At 33.2% G+C, this 21,826-nt stretch overlaps 1 protein-coding gene across 1 annotated transcript in view; it reads right to left on the bottom strand.

Annotated features, from left to right (window-relative positions):
- Positions 1-3,204: 3,204 nt before the first annotated feature.
- The window catches only part of VPS13C (vacuolar protein sorting 13 homolog C), a 154,500-nt gene continuing 135,878 nt past the window's right edge, over positions 3,205-21,826 (bottom strand). Inside the window, exons 78-83 of the mRNA XM_039864990.1 lie at positions 20,839-20,962; positions 20,210-20,324; positions 15,284-15,372; positions 6,923-7,046; positions 5,503-5,586; positions 3,205-5,180 (exon numbers count right to left, since the gene is read on the bottom strand). Of these exons, the coding sequence (XP_039720924.1) occupies positions 5,079-5,180; positions 5,503-5,586; positions 6,923-7,046; positions 15,284-15,372; positions 20,210-20,324; positions 20,839-20,962 (638 nt within the window). The 3' untranslated portion in view covers positions 3,205-5,078. The remainder of the gene's footprint in view (positions 5,181-5,502; positions 5,587-6,922; positions 7,047-15,283; positions 15,373-20,209; positions 20,325-20,838; positions 20,963-21,826) is intronic.

Raw genomic sequence — 21,826 nt, 5'->3', positions numbered from 1 at the left:
CAGACATACATGTTTTTGACAATCTGACAGATGTAAAAGGACATCTCTGTTATGATTTGCATGTTCCTGACTACTTTTCAGATTTCCCTTTCTGCGAATTGTCTGTTCACAGCCTTTGCCCATTTTTCTATTGGGTTCTTGTCTTTTTCTTACTGAGATGAAGGAGTTCATCAGATATTCTCAATAATAACCTTTTGTCAGTCGTACAGGAGAGTTGCAAATATTACTTCTTGGTTTGTGGCTTGTCATTTAACTTTTTAATGGCCTTTTCTCTCACAGAAAATTCTACCTTCTCAAAACCACAAAAATATTCCCCTCTATTTTCTTCCATAATGCTTTTTTGCCTTTAGGTTTCTAATATTCCTGGTATTTACTTTAGTCTGTGGTATCAGAAAATTTAATTTTACATTTTGCCATATGAATACATCAATTTCTCAAGCAATATTTATCGAATAGTTTATTCTTCCTGACTGAAATTGGAGTGTGTGTTCTGGGTACATTTTTTTATTTCCACCTGTAACATCTATAACTTATTTTCTTTTTAAGGCTTATTTTTAAGGGGGAAAACGTGGCTAATGGTTTTTCCTCCATATGAATGTGGAAATGTCTGGGGGATTTAAAATCAGTGCAGAGAAATAGAACCAGGCAATATTGAAAGAAAACGCCTTTATGTGTGGAAAGAGCAAAGCAATCTTCACCTAAGTGTTGAGAGGACAAGACAGAGTTAGCTCCTGAGAAATTTATCAGAAAGAAAAGATTTAAAATACGGTTCCAATTTTCAAACTACTACATAATAGAATGTGAATCTGGATATTTATCCAAGTTTGAAACTAAATTCTTGTCCTTTCTCATTTATAAAGTCCAGATTATTTCATCCAATGAGATAAAAGATGTATTTGACCTGAACTCTCCTTTCTCTCTCATCTTGTCCCTCCTTCAGATGGTGTCTTGTCACAAGGTGGGTCAGAGCATTTAGTTTCTGGGTCTGTAGTCAGTCTGTCTAATTTGTTCAATTTACCTATTTCTCTGAAAATATCACAGTTCCGATTACTACAGCTTCTTTTAGTAAGGTTTAAAATCTGAAACTTTTAAAGTTTCAGGCTCTCCACTTGACCTTATTCCTCAATTTGACTTGATAATTCTGGGCCTTTCACTCTTCCGTGTGCATTTTTGAAACAGCCTTTCAAGTTCCACAAAAAAATAATGGAATGATTAGAACTGTTTGGAATTTATGGATGAGTTTGACTATGATTGCTCTTCAATGAGTCTTACATGAACATTGTACAACTTCCCATTTAAAAAAACTTATTTTGTTTGAATAAGATTTTATAATTTTCTCCATAAACGTCTTGCAAAGTTTTGATAAACTTCTTATGCACATTTGTTGCTAAAGTGGTATTTTAAAGTTTACCAATTTCTTTGGCTTCTATTACTAGCTATTTCTTTTTCTAATTTCCCATGGCTTCTTATATTTTATCCCTTCTGAGTTATCCTTTCTGAAATTTATCAGAAAGAAGTTTTCTGAAGGTCATCCTTTAGCAATTTTTAAACAAAGGATTTGATTAAAGACAACTTTTCAAATGGTTGGTTTTTTCTCAATAATCTGTAGATACCCCATTGTCTCCAGAGCATGACTGTTGCTAATTCTGCTGTCAATCTAATTGTTGATACTTTGTCAGTAATCTGTTTTTTTCTGGTTGTTTCTCAGTTTTTCTCTTTGTGTTTGCACTACTATAGTTTCAATCAATGTATGTTAGATTTGGATTTATTTTTATTTATCTCGTTCTGGGTTTACTTTGTTTCCTACATTTATCAAATCATAACTTTCATAAATTCTGGAACACATCAACAATTTCTCTATTCTCTCCTTGTAGGCCCTGGATTGGAAGTATGTTAGACATTCTCATTCTGTCCCTTATGTTGTTTCTCTATTTTCCACCTCTTCTAACTCTGCTGCATTCCAGGAAATGTATTTAATCAGTTCTATTTTCCAGAATTCACTAATTCTTACTTCGGTTATTTTTAATTTATTGTTGTGGCTGTCCATTTATTTTTTATTTCAATGCTATTTTTCATTTCTAGAAGATCTTTTTGGTTCTTATTCAAATTTGCCTCTTTTTTATACTATCTCGTATTTACTCCGTTTTAAGTATATCTACTTAATATTTTTACTAGCTATTTCTTTTCCTAATTTCTTGGCATTCTACTCCTGGCAGTGACCTACCTTTTTCTGATTAGGTAAATTAACCCATGCAAATTAATCCACATAGTTAACATTTGCAATCCTTTATTCAAGACAAAGACTCCAACAAAATTTCAGATGACAAGCCTATCCAGCAGGGGAGTCTTTTAAGAGAGGGAGATTGTCTTAGTCCATATGGGCAGCTATACCAAAAATACTATAAACTGTGTGGCCTATAAGCAACAAACATTTCTCACAGTTCTGGAGTTGGTATTTGTAGTTCTTCAAGAGTTTGATTATTTTAAGTCCAGAGTTACTTTTTAGTCCTGGCTGTACCTTAGAAACTCATGTGGAACATTGTTAAAAATACAGATATAGGTGGCACCAGATCAATACACTTAGAAGCCTAAAGCGCCAAAAAGATGATAGTGTCCTCCCTCATACATAATTCAAAACAAAAACAATGCTAAATTATGAAACACATGTAAGGAAATCTATCCACTGATCTCTCAGTGGAAGGAGGCGGGGGTGAGACCAAAAAAGAGACACAGAGACAAACTGGGTAGCAGTGTCCCAGACTGCCATGCAGTCTAAGAAAAGTTCTGTGAGGCCACTGTAGAGTCTTCAAGTCAAAGCTAGCTGTTAGTGGAGCTGTGTCCCCCAGGAGTGGGCCTGCGCTGGTATCCTTGCCATTCACAGTCAGTGGCTGACAGAAACCATAAAAGGGATGGCCTCCGTGAAAATCTACTAGGCTTTCAGAGTGTGGAGCTGGGCTGTCGGTCAGACACCTTCTCTATACTCTTCCTGCACTGAACATCTGTGCCACAGATCTCTAGGGTGGAAAAGGCGCTCACTACCCTAGGAAAACCTTTCCCTGACTAGCCTCTTACAAAGCCCTCCATAACTACTAATCTAACTTCTCGCTATTATAGGATTGGAAGACAAAAAAGGGAAGACATAAAAAGTAAAAGTAAATGTTACTTGTATATCTAACACAAACCCACAAAGTTTTCACACCTGTAAACAATGTACCAAATGTTTTATTTCTCTAAATAGTTCATATGCAAGTAATTGACCCTCAAAGCATTTTAAAAACACAAAAGACATTATTACACTTAACCAATGAATTATCTATCCCAGGTGATTATATCAAATTAAAATGTCACAAATATTTTAAAATTTATTTTTCAGCCAACTTGAGATGATGAATTTATAGGTTTCTATAAATTTTTCTTAGTTCAATGTTTTGTACATCCATCAGTACAACTTCTTAAATATTTAGGATGTTGTCAATAGCTGTGATTCATATGAAAACATAATTAGCTCAAATTCCTGATTAAGTCAGTTTTAAAGACACAAAATACTAGCACACTTGCTATGAAACTGTTCATAAAGTTCCTTTTAATAAACTGCAATTAAACACTGATAAAGAAATTGTTTAAACCTAGAAGTTTTACATATACTTTTCTTCACAGAAAAAATAATAATGATGTTGAAAAGGCAAAGACCATTATGCAGTAACAGAGATCAAATACTTAGGGGATTAGTTCTTATAGCCTCTTTTTTTGGAGTCTATAGTTAAATAATAACTAGAAAAAAATTTTTCAAGTTTTAAGGCCAGTTTTACAAAACACGAATAAAGATAATAGAAACATTACCACACATCAACAAAAACAGCAAACCAAATGTGTCCACATCTTCATTTCATCGTTAATTCAATGATTTGAAATAAATGTCACGTTAAAAACCGTGAGCAAATTTAAAGATTTATCCAAGGACATTAAGTACTTACAGAACTTTTAAAAAAGCTTTAGCAGACAGTACTTGTCTGATCAGCACAAGCAAGATCCAGAAAGGACAAAAATAATGCTGCACCGAACTAATCCTCGTAGGCCTGCTCCCTCAGAAAACACATCTGCCAATTATTTTCCACAATGTTGTTATATATGCCTTATAGATATTTAACTTACAGATAAAGCAACTCGAGATTTTTCATTCTTCCTAATAAGTATGTAAAATACATTTCTAGGTATGTATTACAATTAAGTGTTAGTTTATGATGCTCTTAAAATTCTTCCAACTTATAAAAAACAATTACTGAAAATATAAAAATATTAAATTTTTCATATTTCTAAGTCTTAAAAACTTAAAGTGCAATATTTTCACATACCAGCAAATTATAATTGTGTCATATAAATTCATCTTGAAAGAGCATGTAAATAATTTCTAAAACTTTGTGCATGGTACATTACAGAAAATTCTAGAGTACTAACATTTTAAGGTATGATTTTCTATATGTTTTTATATTATAGTGCAAGGAGGATAAATAAGCACCAAAGTAAGACATGTTTTTATTAAGAGAAGAATGTTTTCATGAAAAGAAAATAGGAAATGTCGCTTCTCCCTTTAGTGGCTTTTCTTCAATTACCTAGTTTACCAAAAATGTTATCTTAGTTCAGTTATTGAACAAATTACCTTAAACAAAATATCCAGTATTTGTCCAAAGGTTTGTCCAAAACCTCTCAAAAACATTCCTCATTCTAAGCTCCTTTCTTGTTCTTTAGTAAGGATTGTAATTAAAAACCAGTCTATTGCCCTTTGCTTCACAATTTTAGCTAACAAAAATTCTGTTCTGAGTTTAAAATGATATTTCTTTGAGGGTCTGACCCATTTGGGTGGCACTGTAGAGTGGATGACTAACATAAACATGGTTATAAAATTAAAGACAAAACTAAAGAAAAAAAGTGGAAAACCCAATACTAACTATTCTAGACAAAAATTCTACAATTAAAGGATTGCTTGAAAAATTCTTTTTAGTAAGATAAAGAAGAGTTATTATAGACAAGACTGATGACTGGTTTTTCTCCCAGTAGCAGCCCCATAATAGGGTATGTGATTAAATTGGCATTTGTGGCCTGAGAAGTTTCAATGATGATTGCTTCATTAATTTCTGCTGGTGTCTCACTGACTGTGCATCCTCAATGGCATGACGTGCTCTCTGTAAAATAAAATACTTATTATAAGTGGTAAGTAAAAGTACAGGCTAATTTGGTGGAGGGGAAAAAGTACAAAAGCAAGAGATGGAGCTTTCCACATAGGTCTAATAGCTAAGGACAAGAATACAGTCTGTACATGTAATACAAAATAAGACTCTTCTGATCTATAAGTGCACAGTATATTATTGTAAGCTCACATAGTCATCCAAATATAAATGGAAGACCTTTGGGGAGAAATAATGGGTACCATTAATTATAACAGATTAAAAAATATATATTTCAGCTAAAACACTGAGGGGACATTCTTTAAAATAAATTGTTTACCTCTGCTGTGGTAGTATCCTGCAGATAAATTTTCCGGAGACAGGCTTGATTGGCACTGTCTTTTTTGTGGAACAGACTCTGATCCTATTTAAAAAAACAAAAACAAAACATCAGTGATAGAAAATAAATTATTCTGGGGAAGGAAAAAAACCATAATCTTTAATTGGATGCTTAAATGTCAACTCTATCTTACAATCAGTAGACTAACCAAATATATGTACTCAGGTGTTATAAGAAATAAATCATTTTGGTACAAGAACAGTGGTTCCATATGTGAGTTGTTAGAATTTATGAGACTGGATGAGTATACATCTACCTGTATGAAATAATGGCTTTTTGCAGGCTATGATAAATAGCCTACAGAGACACTACTTGATAACTCATCACATCTGACAAATCAAAAAAACCTTCTTTCATTTCCTTGGTTGATAGATAAAATTCTTACATAATGTAAAATATATTGAGCCAATTTCCACCACTGATGTGAAAGAAAAGTGATACCTGAGGAAACTGTAATATATATGCACAGTGACACAGGCTTCCCTAGCTTGAAAATTATGTTTCATATACTAAGGCACTTTTTAAATTTTGACACTCTACAATCACGTAAGGCTAAAATACGAAATGGCATAGTTTCATGGTAGTTTATTTGTAAACTTCTATAGAAAAAAACATAAATTAAAAAACAACAGTACTTGCATCTCTATTAAATTTAATGATAAATGGTTTTCAGATAGTTTTAGCAATAAAGATAACATCGTTACTGTTTAGGAAAAAATATACTATAGAAATTACTATCTTTAGGATGAAAATTTTGTGTTTTTTTTAAAGAGGTGAAAACAAATTTATAATATATCATATATAATAAAAATTATATATTTCAAATTAGAGTCTGAGAATTAAGCAAAAGATGGGGTATCATTTTTGCTAATTACTTGCCATGTGATTAAAAGTTCTTCCTTAGAAAATGATAGGGAAGAAAGATGCGAAAGTATTATTATATACTTATGATGTATTAGCATTCTATAAATGCCAAATATTATAAACCATGAATGTTTTACATATAATATTTATAATAGTCTCCTAAAAGCCTTAAAAAGAGAATCCTTCCAGAAGTATCTAAGATTATAGCAAAATAGATATCCATATGAAGTTAAAAAAAACCTTCTATTTACTAATGCTTTATTCAGCCAAAATGGAAGTATCAGCATGCAAATTCTTTCAGTGGATAGACATGATATTTCATTCGATGCAATTAAAGTACAGTACACAAACTGATTACATCTTTCTTTACATTTCAGCTAATAACTATCCTCCAAACATCTTGTGTAGTTAATTGTAAAACACAGAGTCAAATACATCGGTTTCCAACTCATTTGACAAACTCTTGACTCTAAAAATGTGATTCATGCTTTCTTACCTTAACTGAGATGTTTAGCATATTTCCATTAACACTAGGAGGAGATACGAAATCTTCAAATGGACACTGCCAGTCTATGGACATAAGGTTGAGGATTTCAACTTCCTTTATACACAACACTCGCCTATTTGGAAAAGGAAACAAAAATATACAGGTAGTGATAAAGATAGTCAATGATTATCTCCAATATTTCACTCTGCTGGATGGCACAGGTAGTGCTCAGTAAACAATATAACCTAGCATTAAAAATAATATGCTTCATATAAAAAAAAAAGTCTAGATGACTGTCAAATAAAGAGCAAACATGGCACCTACCAATTAACAAAGCACATTTTCAAAAATTTCGCTTCTGCCAATCTTGCAAAATTCGCGTCTTTTTTTTTTAATTAACCAAAACACTGAAATCATCTTTGAAACACATAGAAACAGGCTGTACTCTCATCTGGGAAGCGATAAAGACAGAAGCTCCTAAAAATGTCTCACTTGGAAAATTATTAACTGCTCTTTACTGTCAATCACTGATGCCTTCCAGTTAAGAAAGAATGTGCAGAAATGTCACAAACCTCAAATGTCAGCAAATTCACATTAGGCCTACTAATAAATATCAGGTTTGAACACTGTAACACTAATGTAGCATATCACAGAGTAAGTATCCCATTTTACTCACTAACAACCAAAAAATTTACAGAATCCTTAAAGGGTATCCATATTGATTTCTTAGTGTGTGATTCAGAATAATTACTGATATAACTACGCTAGATTAAAATTTCTCTAACAGAAAGCAAAACTAGGAAAAATAGAACTGTTAATCCTACAGATATCCAGGTGCTGGAAAACAAAGAAGACAGGGTTTCTGCTTGAGGGGCACTCGGGGGCTAGGAGGGGAAATACACATGTAAATGCTACAGCACAGATAAGTACAATAGCAGAGTGTGTAGAAAAACTTTGGAACACAGGAGAGAGGAGCCGATTGTGTTGGTAAAGTAGGTGGCATAAGAGCTGATTCTTGAAAGGAAGGCGTTCTCTAGCGGAGAAAGGGAAATGATAGTCCAGACAAAGGGAACTGTGCAATGACATATATAGAGGTACAAAGAAGGGAAGATTCAAGGAATGTGGAGGTCTGTAGCTGGAGTACCAGATATATACAGGGGTGAGAAAATAGCTTAGTACCAGATCTTGAAGGAGATTTTCTTTTCGCCCCTTTAAGGAATTTTGACTTTAATCAATAGGCAATGGGAAATGACATGATAATGTTTCTTATTTCAGAGTCAGGGCTCTAGTGGTCACAGAGGAGAGGTGGGACAATCAAGGTAGGAAGTTATTTTCATAGTCCTATCAGGAAACCGTGAGAGCCTCAATTAAGGCAGTGGCTATGAGAAGGAAAAAAGAGCTAGATTCCAAATGTTTAGAAGGTAGAATAAAAAGAACTTGGTGACTAATGGAGTGGGGGGACTGAAATATATTTCTCCATTTCCCAGAAGAGTTGCTATTGAAATTTTGGGCCTGTTTGGGACTGTGTCGTGCACTATAGGAAGTTCTGCATCCCTAGCCCCAGCCTACTCAGTGCCCTCCAATCACTGTGACAACAACCAACACCCCTACACATTCCAATCAGTCTCTAGGAATTGGGTTCCACTGCTCCAGTAGAGAATCATATGATAGAGCTAAGAGTTAAAGATAACTATTACCAAGCACTCGTGCAAATGTCTAGTGCAATTCACCATTCCAATTGTTTTAAAACTGTCTCTCCTCTCGACCACACCAATAATATTATTGCTCTTCAACCACCTTAAATCTCTTTCATTTCCTTCTTCCATGTTTATCAGAGCTCAAATCTTGGTTGTCTTCTGTCCAATACACTTAAGGTGGTCTCCAAAATCTCAACTCCAAATCTTTATTCAAATATTACTGAAGTATCTTACTTTGATATCTCAAAGCTACGGAGAAGTCAGTCAATTCAAATACAAAAACAAACAAAATCATCATCTTTTCCTTCAAATTACTGTAAATCGTAATACCACCTACCTTGGTACTCAAGCCAAACACCAGAAAGTTATCTTGTATTCTCATCTCGTCCACATTCAAGCAGTCACTAAGCCCTTGTCTCTTAAGGTTTCCTCTCTTTATCTATCCTCATTTTTTCAGTTTTGGCCCTTGCCACTTCCTATCAGGATAAATGAATTCTAAGATGATCCCCAAGATTCCCCATCCCCTGGTATATCACTTTATATAATTCCCAGGACTACAAATATGATGGACTTTACCCTCATGATTAGCTTTTGTTGTAAGGCACACTGACTTGAAGAAAAAAGTTTATCTAAGTGGGCCTGCCCCTTTAAATCTGGGTTAGAGACAGAGAAGTAAGAGATTCAGAGTGCTGTTGCTGGTTTGAAGAGGGAAAGAGCCACATGACAAGGAATGCAGGCAGGCTCCAAGAGCTGAGGGCAGCCACCCGGCTGACAGACATTGAGGAAACAGGAATCTTGGTCTTTCAAATATAAGGAACTGATTATGCTAACATTAAATGAGCTTGGAAGGGGAGTCTTCCCAAGAGTCTGCAGAAGCTAACGCCTTGATTTCAGCCTTGTAAGACTCTGAGCAGGGAACCCAGCCATGCAGCACCCGACTCCAGACCCGCAGAACCATGAGATAATAAATCTGTGTTGTTTCAAGCTGCTAATTTTAAAGTAATTGGTATGCAGCAATAGAACACTAACATAGTCTTTAACTGGTCCCCTTGCCTCCATTCTGATCCTTCTCCCATCCAGCATCCAAAATGCTGCCAGAGATCTTTCTGGACTACAAACTTCATATTACTCCTTCTTTAAAAGCCTTCAGTGGGAAAGAAAAAAAAAGAGAGATATCTCTGTATGATGTATATATAACTGTGTGAAAAGCTGCAATACTGAACAATAAAATAAGTCTATACTTTTAAAAAAAATAGTGATCTTCCACCACAATAACAATGAAGCCTCAACCCTTCAGATGGTATGAGCAGACACCTGTGACTCTCGCCTCATCTCACAACACTTCCCTGCGAACATCCTACTACCCAGGCATTCCAAACTGACCTTACTGTTCAAAGTGCCATACTGTTTTATGCCTCTGCTTGCCTCTTGTTTACATGTGTGACAACTCCATACTCTGTAAGACTCAGTTCAAGTACCTCTTCATGGAGAAAGCCTCTCTAAAACTTTCCCCATTATACCTCGGTTCCCACCTTACTGGACCAAGAGTTTTCTGCTGTCTTCGGGGTCTCTCTACGTCACTTTATCTTACCACTTATCACATTGTGATGTCACTGATAATTTGTAGCTCCCCTCTTTAGATGCGGAGAACAGAGAAGATGTAAATTTCATCTGTGTCCCTATATCTGCCACACACTGATGGTGTAATGGACTGAATGTTTATGTCCCCTCTCAAATACATACATATTCGTATATTGAATCTTAGCCCCCAGTGTGATGGTATTTGGAGGTGGGGCCTTTGGGAAGTGATTAGGTCACGAGGATAGAGCCCTCATGAATGCGACTAGTGTCCTTATAAAATAGGCCTGAGAAAACTTCAATGCACCTTCTACCATGTGAGAACACAGCAAGAAGAACTATCTATATGAATTAGGAAGTGGGCCCTCAACAGACACACAATCTGCTAGCACCTTGTTCTTGGACTTCTCAGCTTCTAGAACTGTGAGAAATAAGTTTGTTGTTTAAGCCACCTGTCTATGGTATTTCTGGAATAGTAGCCCCAAGAGACTAAGACAGATGGTTAAAAAAATAAGTCTGCTCAGAGAACTTCCTAATAAAAATTACTAAAATATTAGGTAGGAAATAGGACTAACCAGTGGAGCTGCAGCCTAATAAATGTAGGTATTGAGAACTTATATTTTGTTCCTAATAACTGATAAGAAAAAATACTGAGAACAAAGTCTGGATCAATTTCAACATGAAAAAATAAAAAGCCCTATATATTAAAAAAACTCAATAATAAATACATGTTAATAATATATTGGGTAAAAAGGGCTAATACCATTAATTTACATAATGTTCTTTAAATTCAGTAAGAAAAAGGCTAACACAATGAGAAATGAACAAAGATTATAAACGAGCAGTTCACAGAACAGAAAATATAAATGAATAATAAATATATTAAAATGTTCGTAATCATTAGCAATCGAATAAATGCTAATTAAAACAAATTCTTTTCTCCCCATTAAGTTAATAAAAACAAAAAAAAGTTTAAATGAGAACATTTAGTCTTAGCAAAACGTAGGAGAAAGGACACTCCTATGTTCTGTTTGTTGTTATGTAAAAAAGTGATGCAACCATTCAGATAAAACAACTTGGCAATTTAGAAAGGACATTTCTAATCAAAAATCACAACTTTTACTTGTTGGTTTCTTTTGCTGTGCAAAAGCTTTTTAGTTTGGTATAATCCCACTCCTTTATTTTTGCTTTTACTTCCTTTGCCTTTGAAGTCAAATTCACAAAATCCTAAGTCCAAGGTCCATGAATTTAGTACCTGTGTTTTCTTCTATACAATTTATTGTTTCAGGGCTTATATTCAGGTCCTTGATCCATTCTGAGTTAATTTTGGGGTATGGAGACAGACAGCAGTCTACTTTCATTCTTTTGCATGTGGCTTTCCAATTTTCCCAGCACCATTTATTGAAGAGGCTTTCCTTTCTCCATTGTATGTTTTTGGCTCCTTTGTCGAACACTATTTGCCAATATATACGCGAGTTTATTTCTGGACTCTCAGTTCTGTTCCATTGGTCTGTGTGTCTGTTTTTCTGCCAATACCATGCTGTTTTGATTGTTGTCGCTTTGTTGTATAAGTTGAAGTTGGGCAGAGTGATACCTCTGGCCTTGTTCTTTTTTTCCTCAGGATTCTTTTGGTTATTCAGGGTCTTTAGTGTTTCCATACAAATCTGATGATTTTTTGTTCTATTTCTTTAATAAATGCCATTGGGATTTTGATGGGGATTGCATTAAATCTGTATATTGCTTTGGGTAATAAGGTCATTTTAACTATGCTGATTCTTTCAATTCATCTGATAGGAGAATATATTTGCAAACAACACCTTCGACAAGGAGCTAATATCCAAAATATACAAAGAATTCATACAACTCAACAACAAACAATCTGATTAAAAAATGGGCAGAGGACCTGAACAGATACTTCTCCCAAGAAGGCATATGAAAAGAGACATGTGAAAAGATGCTCAACTTCACTAGCTATTAGGGAAATGCAAATTGAAACCACAATGAGATACCACCTCACATCTGTTAGAATGGTATCATCAACAGGACAAGTAATAACAAGTGTTGGAGAAGTTGTGGGGGAAAAGTAACCTTTATACACTGCTGGTGGGAACATATATTGGTACAGCTGCTGTGGAAAACAGTATGGAGGTTCCTCAAAAAATTAAGAATAGAATTACCATATGACCCAGCAATCCCTCTTCTGGGTATTTACTCAAAAAATTTGAAAACAGTTATCCATAAAAATATATGCACCCTGATGTGCCCTTTGATAGATGATTGGATAAAGAAGTGTGGTACATTTATACAAAACAATATTACTCGGCCATAAGAAAAGATGAAATACTGCCATTTGTGACAACATGGATGGATCTTGAGACTATCGTGCTAAGCGAAATAAGTCAGACAGAAAAAGTTGAGAACCATATTATTTCATTCATATGTGGGATATAAAACTGAAAGCAACAAACATGACAAACGAACAGAGACTCAACAACATGGACAACAATTTAGTGGTTACAAGAGGGAAGGAAGGGGAAAAAGCGGGAGGTAGTTAGGGGTAAAAGAAATCAAATATATGGTGATGGAAGAGAATTCAACTTTGGGTGGTGAACACACAATGCAATATACATATAATGTATTATTGAATTGTACATTTGATACCTATATGATTTTATTAACCAATGTCACTCCAATAAATTTAATTTAAAAATTTTTTCTTCACAACTTTTAAATCAGCAATCACACTGATAAGAATTTATCCTAAGGAAATAATTATAGAAAAAAATACTGAGTTGAAAAGATGTGTTTATAATAATACCATATTGGGAAGGAGAAAACTGAGTATCAAATAGTAAGGCAGCATTTAAATAAATTATAGTACATCCATAAATACAATATTATGTAGTCATTAAAAATAATATTGTCAAATAATACTTAATAGTTTGGGAAGACGATCACAATATATTGTTAGGTAAAAAAATCTAGGTTAGTTAAATGCACATATTGCATTTTTTGTACATAGTTTTTATAAAATGCATATATTGCAAAAATCTGATAAACCAGCTAATATCTATGGATGACAGGATTGCTGATAAAGGCTATTTTTAGCAGTTATCATATAGCTTATCATTCAAATCAGGACATTTTTAAGAATTAAAGGGATAGCTACTGATAATTACTTTGGAACAAAAAGTAAAAACCAGCTCCATCCTAGGCAAACCACAGCTTTAGTTATTTTCATCTTCTTAATTACTATCTATATCAAGGATGGGCAAACTATGGCCTGCATGCCAAATCCAGCCCATAGCCTGTTCTACTAAATAAAATTTTACTGGAATACAGCCACCTCATTCATCATTTACATGTTGTTTATGGCTGTTTTCCCACTACAAGGGCAGAGTTGAGTAGAGGTGGGAAACAGGAGATGGCCCTTGATGCTAAATGTTTACTATCTGGCCCTTTAAAGAAATCTGTTGACTCCTGATCTATATTATCTACAATGAATAAACATAACTTTAGCAATAAAAGTGTAATTTTTTAAATGTTGATTTTGGAAGAAATCCTATTTTTATGTAATATTAAAGGTCAAACAGACCAGCATAATAACTATCTCAAAGAAATTCCTGTTAAAAAGAGACTACTAAAGGTATAAGGAGACTAAGTCACTGTACTGGTCAGGAACATTATTTTTCTAATTACCTCCTGAAAAGTTCTGTAACTGAATAGATTTAAAATTACCATGATTTTTCAATTCATTTGAAGAAAACCTAAATGTAAAATGCAGGGGTCCCCAACCTCTGGGCCGTGGACCAGCATTGGTTTGTGGCCTGTTAGGAACCAGACCGCACAGCAGGAAGTGAGCAGGAGGTGACTGGCAAGTGAGCGAGCAAAGCTTCATCTGTATTTGCAGCCGCTCCCCAGTAGTAGCCTCAATGCCTCAGCTCCATCTCAGATCATCAGGCATTAGATTCTCAGAGGAGCACCAGTCCCTGGTGCCAAAAAAGGTTGGGGACCACTGAATAATGCATTAATGTATCAAGTAATATTCCCCTCAAATGCCTAATAAAACAAGTACTAAAGTATTTATGACCAAAAACAAACAAGCAAATCCAAACTCAAAAACCTAACTGAATTCCATGGCACAGTGTTGAATAACATAAAAGGTACACAATTTTAAAATGAATTAAACATGTTGCTATTGCAGCTAAGTACAATATACAATACAAATAAACACTCTTTTTGGTCTAATCTAATGGATATAAAGTTACAAGCATTAAAAATAAATGGTTGCATGTCAAATCTGCAAAAACTGCTTTTAGATTGTTCTATGACTATTTTCATTTCTTAATGAGTAAGCAGATAACTGATTAATTCTCTATTTAAAAAAGTGTGTAAGTCTGAATCCTGTCCTTTTAGCTTTCCTTTCTCTCCTTCCCAATGTATTTAAATGTAGTAGTAAAGAACCTAACGTAGACTTTGCCTATTTTAAGTACTTCGCCTTAGTCCTAGAAAAATACTTAACTTAGAAAGTTTTAAAAATTATTAACCTGTAATTGTAATTTTGGATTAAGTGATGTAGGATAAATATCAGGAACTTAACATAGTTCTTTTATTCGGAAAAATTAGTTAATCAAAGTTCTCTTATTTGGAAAAATTACCTAACACTCCCAAAATGCTTAGAAAAAAATGCAAAAAAAAAAAAGAAATAATACCATTCTTTTAAAAAGGTATGCTAATCATTCAAAATAAAGCCCAGTGAGAAAAAGTGATTCATGAATTCGCCCTCCATAACTGGATTTGTAATGCACATATAATGGTATCTCTACTGTACTTATGAAGTCTATACTAGATTCCATTTCTTAGTTGTGAAACTTGGATAAGCCCCTTAACCATGCTGAGTTTCAGCATCTCCAAAATGAGAGCGTCGGATCAGATGATCTCAAAGAACTTATCCAGATCTGTGTTTTTGTGATTCTATGATGATAAACATTTTACAGCTGGAGTATAGTTCTCCACATCTTCTGCCATTTTAGTCTCCAAAATTCTTAAGATCTATACAATTTGCAACCAGAAAAATGTCACTCAAAGTTAATACCTATTTGTAATCACAAGGATTGTCCTCTTGCTTCCAGAAATAGCACAGTGGTATTGGTAAGTCTCTCCTTCTAACTTTTTGATATGATTCTGAAAAAAACAAACAAAAAACAAGACTCAAGATTTGGGTAGTACATGCATCCAAATAGTATTTCTAATACTCTATGTTAGCTAATTATGATAACAATGTTAGGAAAAATATTATTAGAAACAAAAGCACAAGTCTACATATTCACACATGAAGCTAGAAGAATATTGATAGCATGATTATAAATTAATTTCTGCTGTGCCTTAGAAGACAAATATATGTATTAAATGCTTACTAAGGGATTTGCTAAAATACATTTTGTTCTGTGATAACTTAGAAATTTTAGAATATCTACCAGAAATAATCCCACGTTTTTATTCATGAGAAAAAAACGTATACTAATATTAAACTGGGACATTAACATTACAAGATTTCTTAACCTTGGATCCATGGAAACACACTGGGAGGGCTATGAATCACCTAAAATAGAATATGAAAATTTGGAAAAGTGTTTTTGCAACTTCTTTCAGAAGATGGTTCATATTTTTCATCAGATTTTTTCAAAGAGTCTGCAATCCTTCTCTATAGTTAAGAACCACTGATTTTACACAGAGGTAGATATAAAAATTCCAAGATAAGTGACATTTAATGTTTTTGAATATTTAGTCTTATAGATTAAACATGCGTGAGAAGTATATGTATGTAACAAATTATGTTCCTGATAGAAAAGAAAATTTAATGATAATAATACAACCATGAAGAATTTTTAAGATTTCAAATCGCTGGTACAATTTATTGCTAAAGACAATTACAAGCATAAAATAATTCAAGTATAAATAGTAGCACATTAAAATACACTTATTTACTATTCCAGCTATCTCAAAACTTTTGGGGCTTGAATTAGTAAACACATTAAAAACGAACAAAATAGTTATTTTTTTATAATGAATGCTAATAAAACATTATTGACATTATCCAGAATGCATATATGAAAATAGAACACAAATGTACCTAATTAACAAGACCGTACATTTTATAATCAAAACGACAATGCCGATATTACTAAAAAGATAATATAATCAATGATAATCACAAGCAGACAAAGCACACTTGTTATTATTTCAATGCTTAAATACACATTTTTAAAAGTCCTTGGTTCCCAGTCATTCTTTTACAATTATGAAGATGAATCCCCAGTGAACTGGGGTCTCATCTTCAGAATGAGTCTCAGAAAGAAGTAGAGTTTAATAGTCACTTGTTTTACATCTTGCCTGTGTGAATTAGCTAAAATCTTTTAACATTTTTAACTTAATTTCTTTAATAAAGAGAAAATGAGAAATGAATATAATAATTCAGCACATCTATTTTCAGCTTTGAAATTTAAATATGTTAAAATATTTAGATTTGAGGTGCATTGTACAAGAAATACTACCCACTTTCCATCTTTAATGCATTTTTATTAGTTATCATGCTATTGTGATCTTTAAACCACAGAAAGCTCTTAAAGTATAATTTATCACCATAATACAAAACAGAAACCTTGTTTTCAGTACTACTAACATCCACTATATTCTGAGATTCAGGTTAAGATATTCAGTCATTGATGGCAGCAGGAAACCAGATTAGTTAATAAAATATTCACTCTCCCTTCCCAAAACGCAACTTGAAGAATTTACAATATTTAGCAAAAGCATTCAATTTTCTCAAATAAATTCTAAGGAAATAATACAAGATATGAAAAAGCAATGTTTAGAATGATGTTTATCACAGAATTATTACTGTTATTAAAATAACAGAAACAACTTTAATGTGAAGAACTGGGAATGGTTAAATACATAATATAAGGTTACCTCAATAAATGGTAATGCAAGAATTAAGAATGAAGCATTTCTATAAACATGAAAAAATATAATTAAAATGAACAAGCAAGAAAGAGTATTTTAAATATTAAATGATCATAAGTGAGAAACAAGATGAATATTAAATAAAAATTAGCAAAATATATATACACACACATATATATGTGTATATATCTATATGCAGATACATATACACATGTATAAAAAGTAATTGTCCTAAGAGAACAGAGGGTAAGCAGAAGAATATAGTCTATAAAAAAACACAGTATATGATTTAGCAACTTTCAAAGCTGAGCATTAAATTAAAGAATACAGAGCAATACTCAGGAGAAAAAGAAAATGGAGTAAATCAAAAGATTCCCAAATAAATTATTTAGAATATATCCACATCCCAATAAAGGCTAGGAGGATGTAATTTTATACTCTAGTGCTCTTTTAATATTTACACATATTGTTATACTTGTTCTCTTAAGGAAAGAAGTCTTATTTCTTTTGTATATCCAGATCAGTCTAGATAATCAATAAATACATCATACATAACTGAATATAGCAACATGGGCAAGGGATGAAACAGCTTAAATTTCTTAATTATCCATGCCTACCCTTGTCATCCATGGAAAAAAATTACCAAGTCCTCTCATTAATCTACAATCATTCTATTTCTTCCAGTAACTATAATAATGTATTAAAGTTTAAAAGGTTGTATATCTTAACACAAACTAATAAATCAGACAAGATATATTTAGCTAAAATAATAAGAAGCTTCTTAAAGTTTTGTGCTTAATTACAAGCACTTGTAAAAAAGGAAAAAAACAGAAGGAAAAGGTTAAAATATAAAAGGGCTAAACAAACAAAAAGTAGACAATATAAAAGAAAAAAATTTTAACAAGTTATATAATTTCTATATATCCAAGAAAAAAATCATTACTTTTACCTAAGAAGGAAGAGTAATTATTAAGGATGATTTAAGACAGCATCTTGAATTAGTTATTGTGCTTGATTTGTATAGAAACTATACATGCCGTGACATTTTTGCTAACCCCCAATTATCTAGGCACAAAGAAAAGTTTGTCAGCTACAGTTTTAGGCTGGTCTTTGGATGTCATTCTTTTTTCTTTAAAAGGCTTAGTTTAAATAGGAAGCATTTAAATTATTCTTTTAATAACTATGGTTATAAAAAAATATAATCCAACTGACCCACTGTATGTTAATAGTTTCATTCTCTTCAAATGTACAAAACATTAAATCTAAGTTTATACCTTGGTTTCAGCTTTGGAGGGAAGAATGAAAGCTGCTAGATAAGATGCTGCTAAATCAAATTAAAATTTGTCATTTATTAAAAAAAAAATCAAAACATAACTTGTTTTGAAAATTAACTATAGGCACATTAATTTCAAAATAATAGTTTATAATTATTTTTGTTCTCATTAAGATAATGATCCTCTCTGAGGACTTAAAAGCAAAATGGGTTGGCTTTTAAAAATAAAGACATCTATACATTCAAGTGCCATATAAGAAATTTGCCTAATTACATGTTCAACTTCTATTTACATTATTTAAAACAAATATAATTGTGAAATAAGCATAACCAACAAGATTCAATTTTTGAAAAGCACAAATGTTAAAGGCTGAGAATGTCTATATGTCTATAACTATAAAATGACTGCCATTTATCTAGCAAGAGTACCGAGAGGTTAAAAAAGAAAAAAGAGATTAAGGGAACATATTCTCAAAATTCATGTGCCAACTCCTACTCGAGGTTTAAGGACAGACTCAGAGCAACTGATACTTCAGTTATTAAAACACATGCTCCAGTTGATAGCACTTTAGCTTGAGTAAATTTAGGGTGATTTGTGAAACATAATTATGTAATCCCATCATTAGGACTCACAAATATAAGAATAAATAATAATTTGGACATAATAACTTTCCTTTTTTTTCCTATTTTACCTGAAATGTACAAGAAAAGCATTTAAAAGGATAAAATTTTCAAAATGATAGTAAGAGTGTCTGCTTCTGAGTTCAATAAAGTTTTTACCAACTCTAGGGAGAAGGGAGTTGATTTCCTGCATCCTCTAATATTTCACATTTATCTCTTATTCCTGTATAATTACCAGGAATACCACCATTTTTATTTGTAGTCAAACCACTACAATAAAAGTTCAGATACAGGGGAGAGTTATAAAGAAAAAGTCATTAAAATGGACTCTCAATCTAAATAAATCAAAGCCAGTCAATTAATACCACAGTTTGTTTTGATTTTTAAGGATGAAATCAAGTAGTAGTATAGGAGACATTTACTCCTGTATATCCAGTTCTTGCTGTGTAGGCAGAAAAAGAAAGAAAATAAAGTTAGAAGCATGCAGAAAAATAAAATGTAATCACACATAATAAAAACCACAGGCTAATAACAATGAAGAGTCATTTTATTTTAAAGTCAAAGTAGGAAAACATTAATAAATTCATTTTGGGGGGAAAGCTAGTCATGGGAGCATATTTATATAGGTACATATTATTTAAATACAGTAAAATTAAAACTAAAATAAAAGCCAAAGAAAACCCTTGAATTTTTTTTAAGGTTTAAAAAGATTATAATTGAACATAATCTTTTTTTCCTCTCCTCCAGCTTCTGTTTACCTGAATAAATATAGATTTACAGAGTAGTCCAAATAAATTAATTTGGTTGAGAGAAAAGGAAGCAGTGAAATTCCAATAATTAGCTACAAAGCAGGAGACCAAAGTTAACAATGTTAACTAAATGAGCTACCACACAAGTAGTAAGAAAGCCTACGACTTCTTTTAACATTATCCTTTCTGTACAAAAAAGCATTGCACCTGTGCAGAAAAAATTTACCAGTTATTCCCATTTAACACATTACACTAAAATAAATGATCAAATTCTACTCTACGAACCATGTTCCCTGTGTAATCCCTAAGGAAGTTCATGAATCAGGAACTTTAAGAACCACCCATGAAATCCTGATCCTAGAAATCTTTAAAATTGCATTTCATTCATGACCATGAAGAACAGATTTTATACCTCAAATAAATCATAGCCTTCAGATTCCCGTCTGTCATATGGACGAATGATGCCATCCTCGTGGATCAGGCGAGGGGGACGGAGGCTGGACACTTCCTCGGTTGATTCTGCTGCCCTGTACAAAGCAGCAGAATAAGTATAAGAAATATGTGAGAATCTTTCAAAGTAATACATATGTATATTCACTAAACACTGTACTATATTCCATATTATGTCAATATTTGATGAAAATCAGAGTAATTTTAAATAACCTTCCCAAAATAATGCAACTAGTATTAAATCTAAGTCTGTCTGACACCAAGCTCCCTCAACTGTTTTCAAAGAAAAGAAACATCAAAATAATAAAGGCAGAGACTAGGTTGCCCACTCTCTGTATACTTAGTGTCTAGCACAGTGCCTAGCATATAGTAGGTATCAATAAATATTTGTTGAATAAAAGAGAAATTGAGACATAAAAAAATGTCTCTACTTACTCCCTTCTGGCGGCACTCTACTTTGTGAACCTATCGCAGCTTTCAATTAGACTTTAAGATCCTTAAGAGCAGGCAAAGTATTTAACCGATTTATGTATTCTTAGAAACAATTAGCACACAGACACATACCTTTCATATAACATATACTTTAATTACCTCTGAATTCCTTGGAAGGTGCTGCTGGCCATATCTATGATTCCTCCAGTGGGAGCAGCCACAGCACCCACAAGTCCTTTTCCAATTCCTTTAAAGAATCCAGCAGCTCCTTCCTTTTTGGCACCTTCATAAAACCAAAGGCCATGAATGTATGAAGATATTTTAAACTTATCAAGTTTGAACATAACAAAAGCCCGAGCCAAATGCTTAACTGTTTTAGCCAGGGGGCTTCCAGTATTTGGCTTTTTAAAGAAGTTAAAATTAATCATAACATGATAAACAGTGGTTCTCGAAGTGTGTTAAAAATTCAAATTATTAGGCCTCATCCCAGACCTACTGAATTAGAAACTCTGGGAGTGGGGCCCAGAAGCCTGTGTTGTAATAAGCCCTCCAGGTAATCCTGAGGCATGCTCAACTTTTACAACTAATGCTTTGAGTGTTTAGGCAGCCACTAATCTACTTTTTACCTCTATGAATTTGCCTACTCTGGACATTTCGTACAAATAGAATCATACGACATGTGGTATGTTTAACTGGCTTTTTCCACCATATTTCGAACCATGTTTCAAGGTTCATCCACCTTATATTTGTATCAGTATAAACAGTCCCTAACTTACAATGGTTCAAATTCTGATTTTTTATTTTACGATGGTACAAAAGTTGTACCCACCCATTCAGTAGAAACTGTACTCTGAATTTTGATCTTTTCCTGGGTTAGCAATACACGGTATGAAGCATACTCTCTTAAGACGCTGTGCAGCGGCAGTGAGCCGCAGCTCCCACTCAGCCATGTGATCACATGGGTACATAACCGATACGATACTCTACAGTGTAGTACTAAATGCATTTTCGACTTGCGATATTTTCAACTTACAATGGGTTTACCAGGACATAACCCCATCATAAGTCCAGAAGCATCTGTACTTGATTTCTTTTTACAGTTGGATAATGTCTCATTGTATGAATTTACCACATTTTGTTCATCCGT

This window comes from Pteropus medius, unplaced genomic scaffold (assembly GCF_902729225.1).
Source record: "Pteropus medius unplaced genomic scaffold, Ma_sr-lr_union100, whole genome shotgun sequence".
Lineage (NCBI taxonomy): Eukaryota > Metazoa > Chordata > Mammalia > Chiroptera > Pteropodidae > Pteropus > Pteropus medius.
Note: the sequence above shows the minus strand (reverse complement) of the source record. Positions and strands in the feature narration are given on the sequence as shown.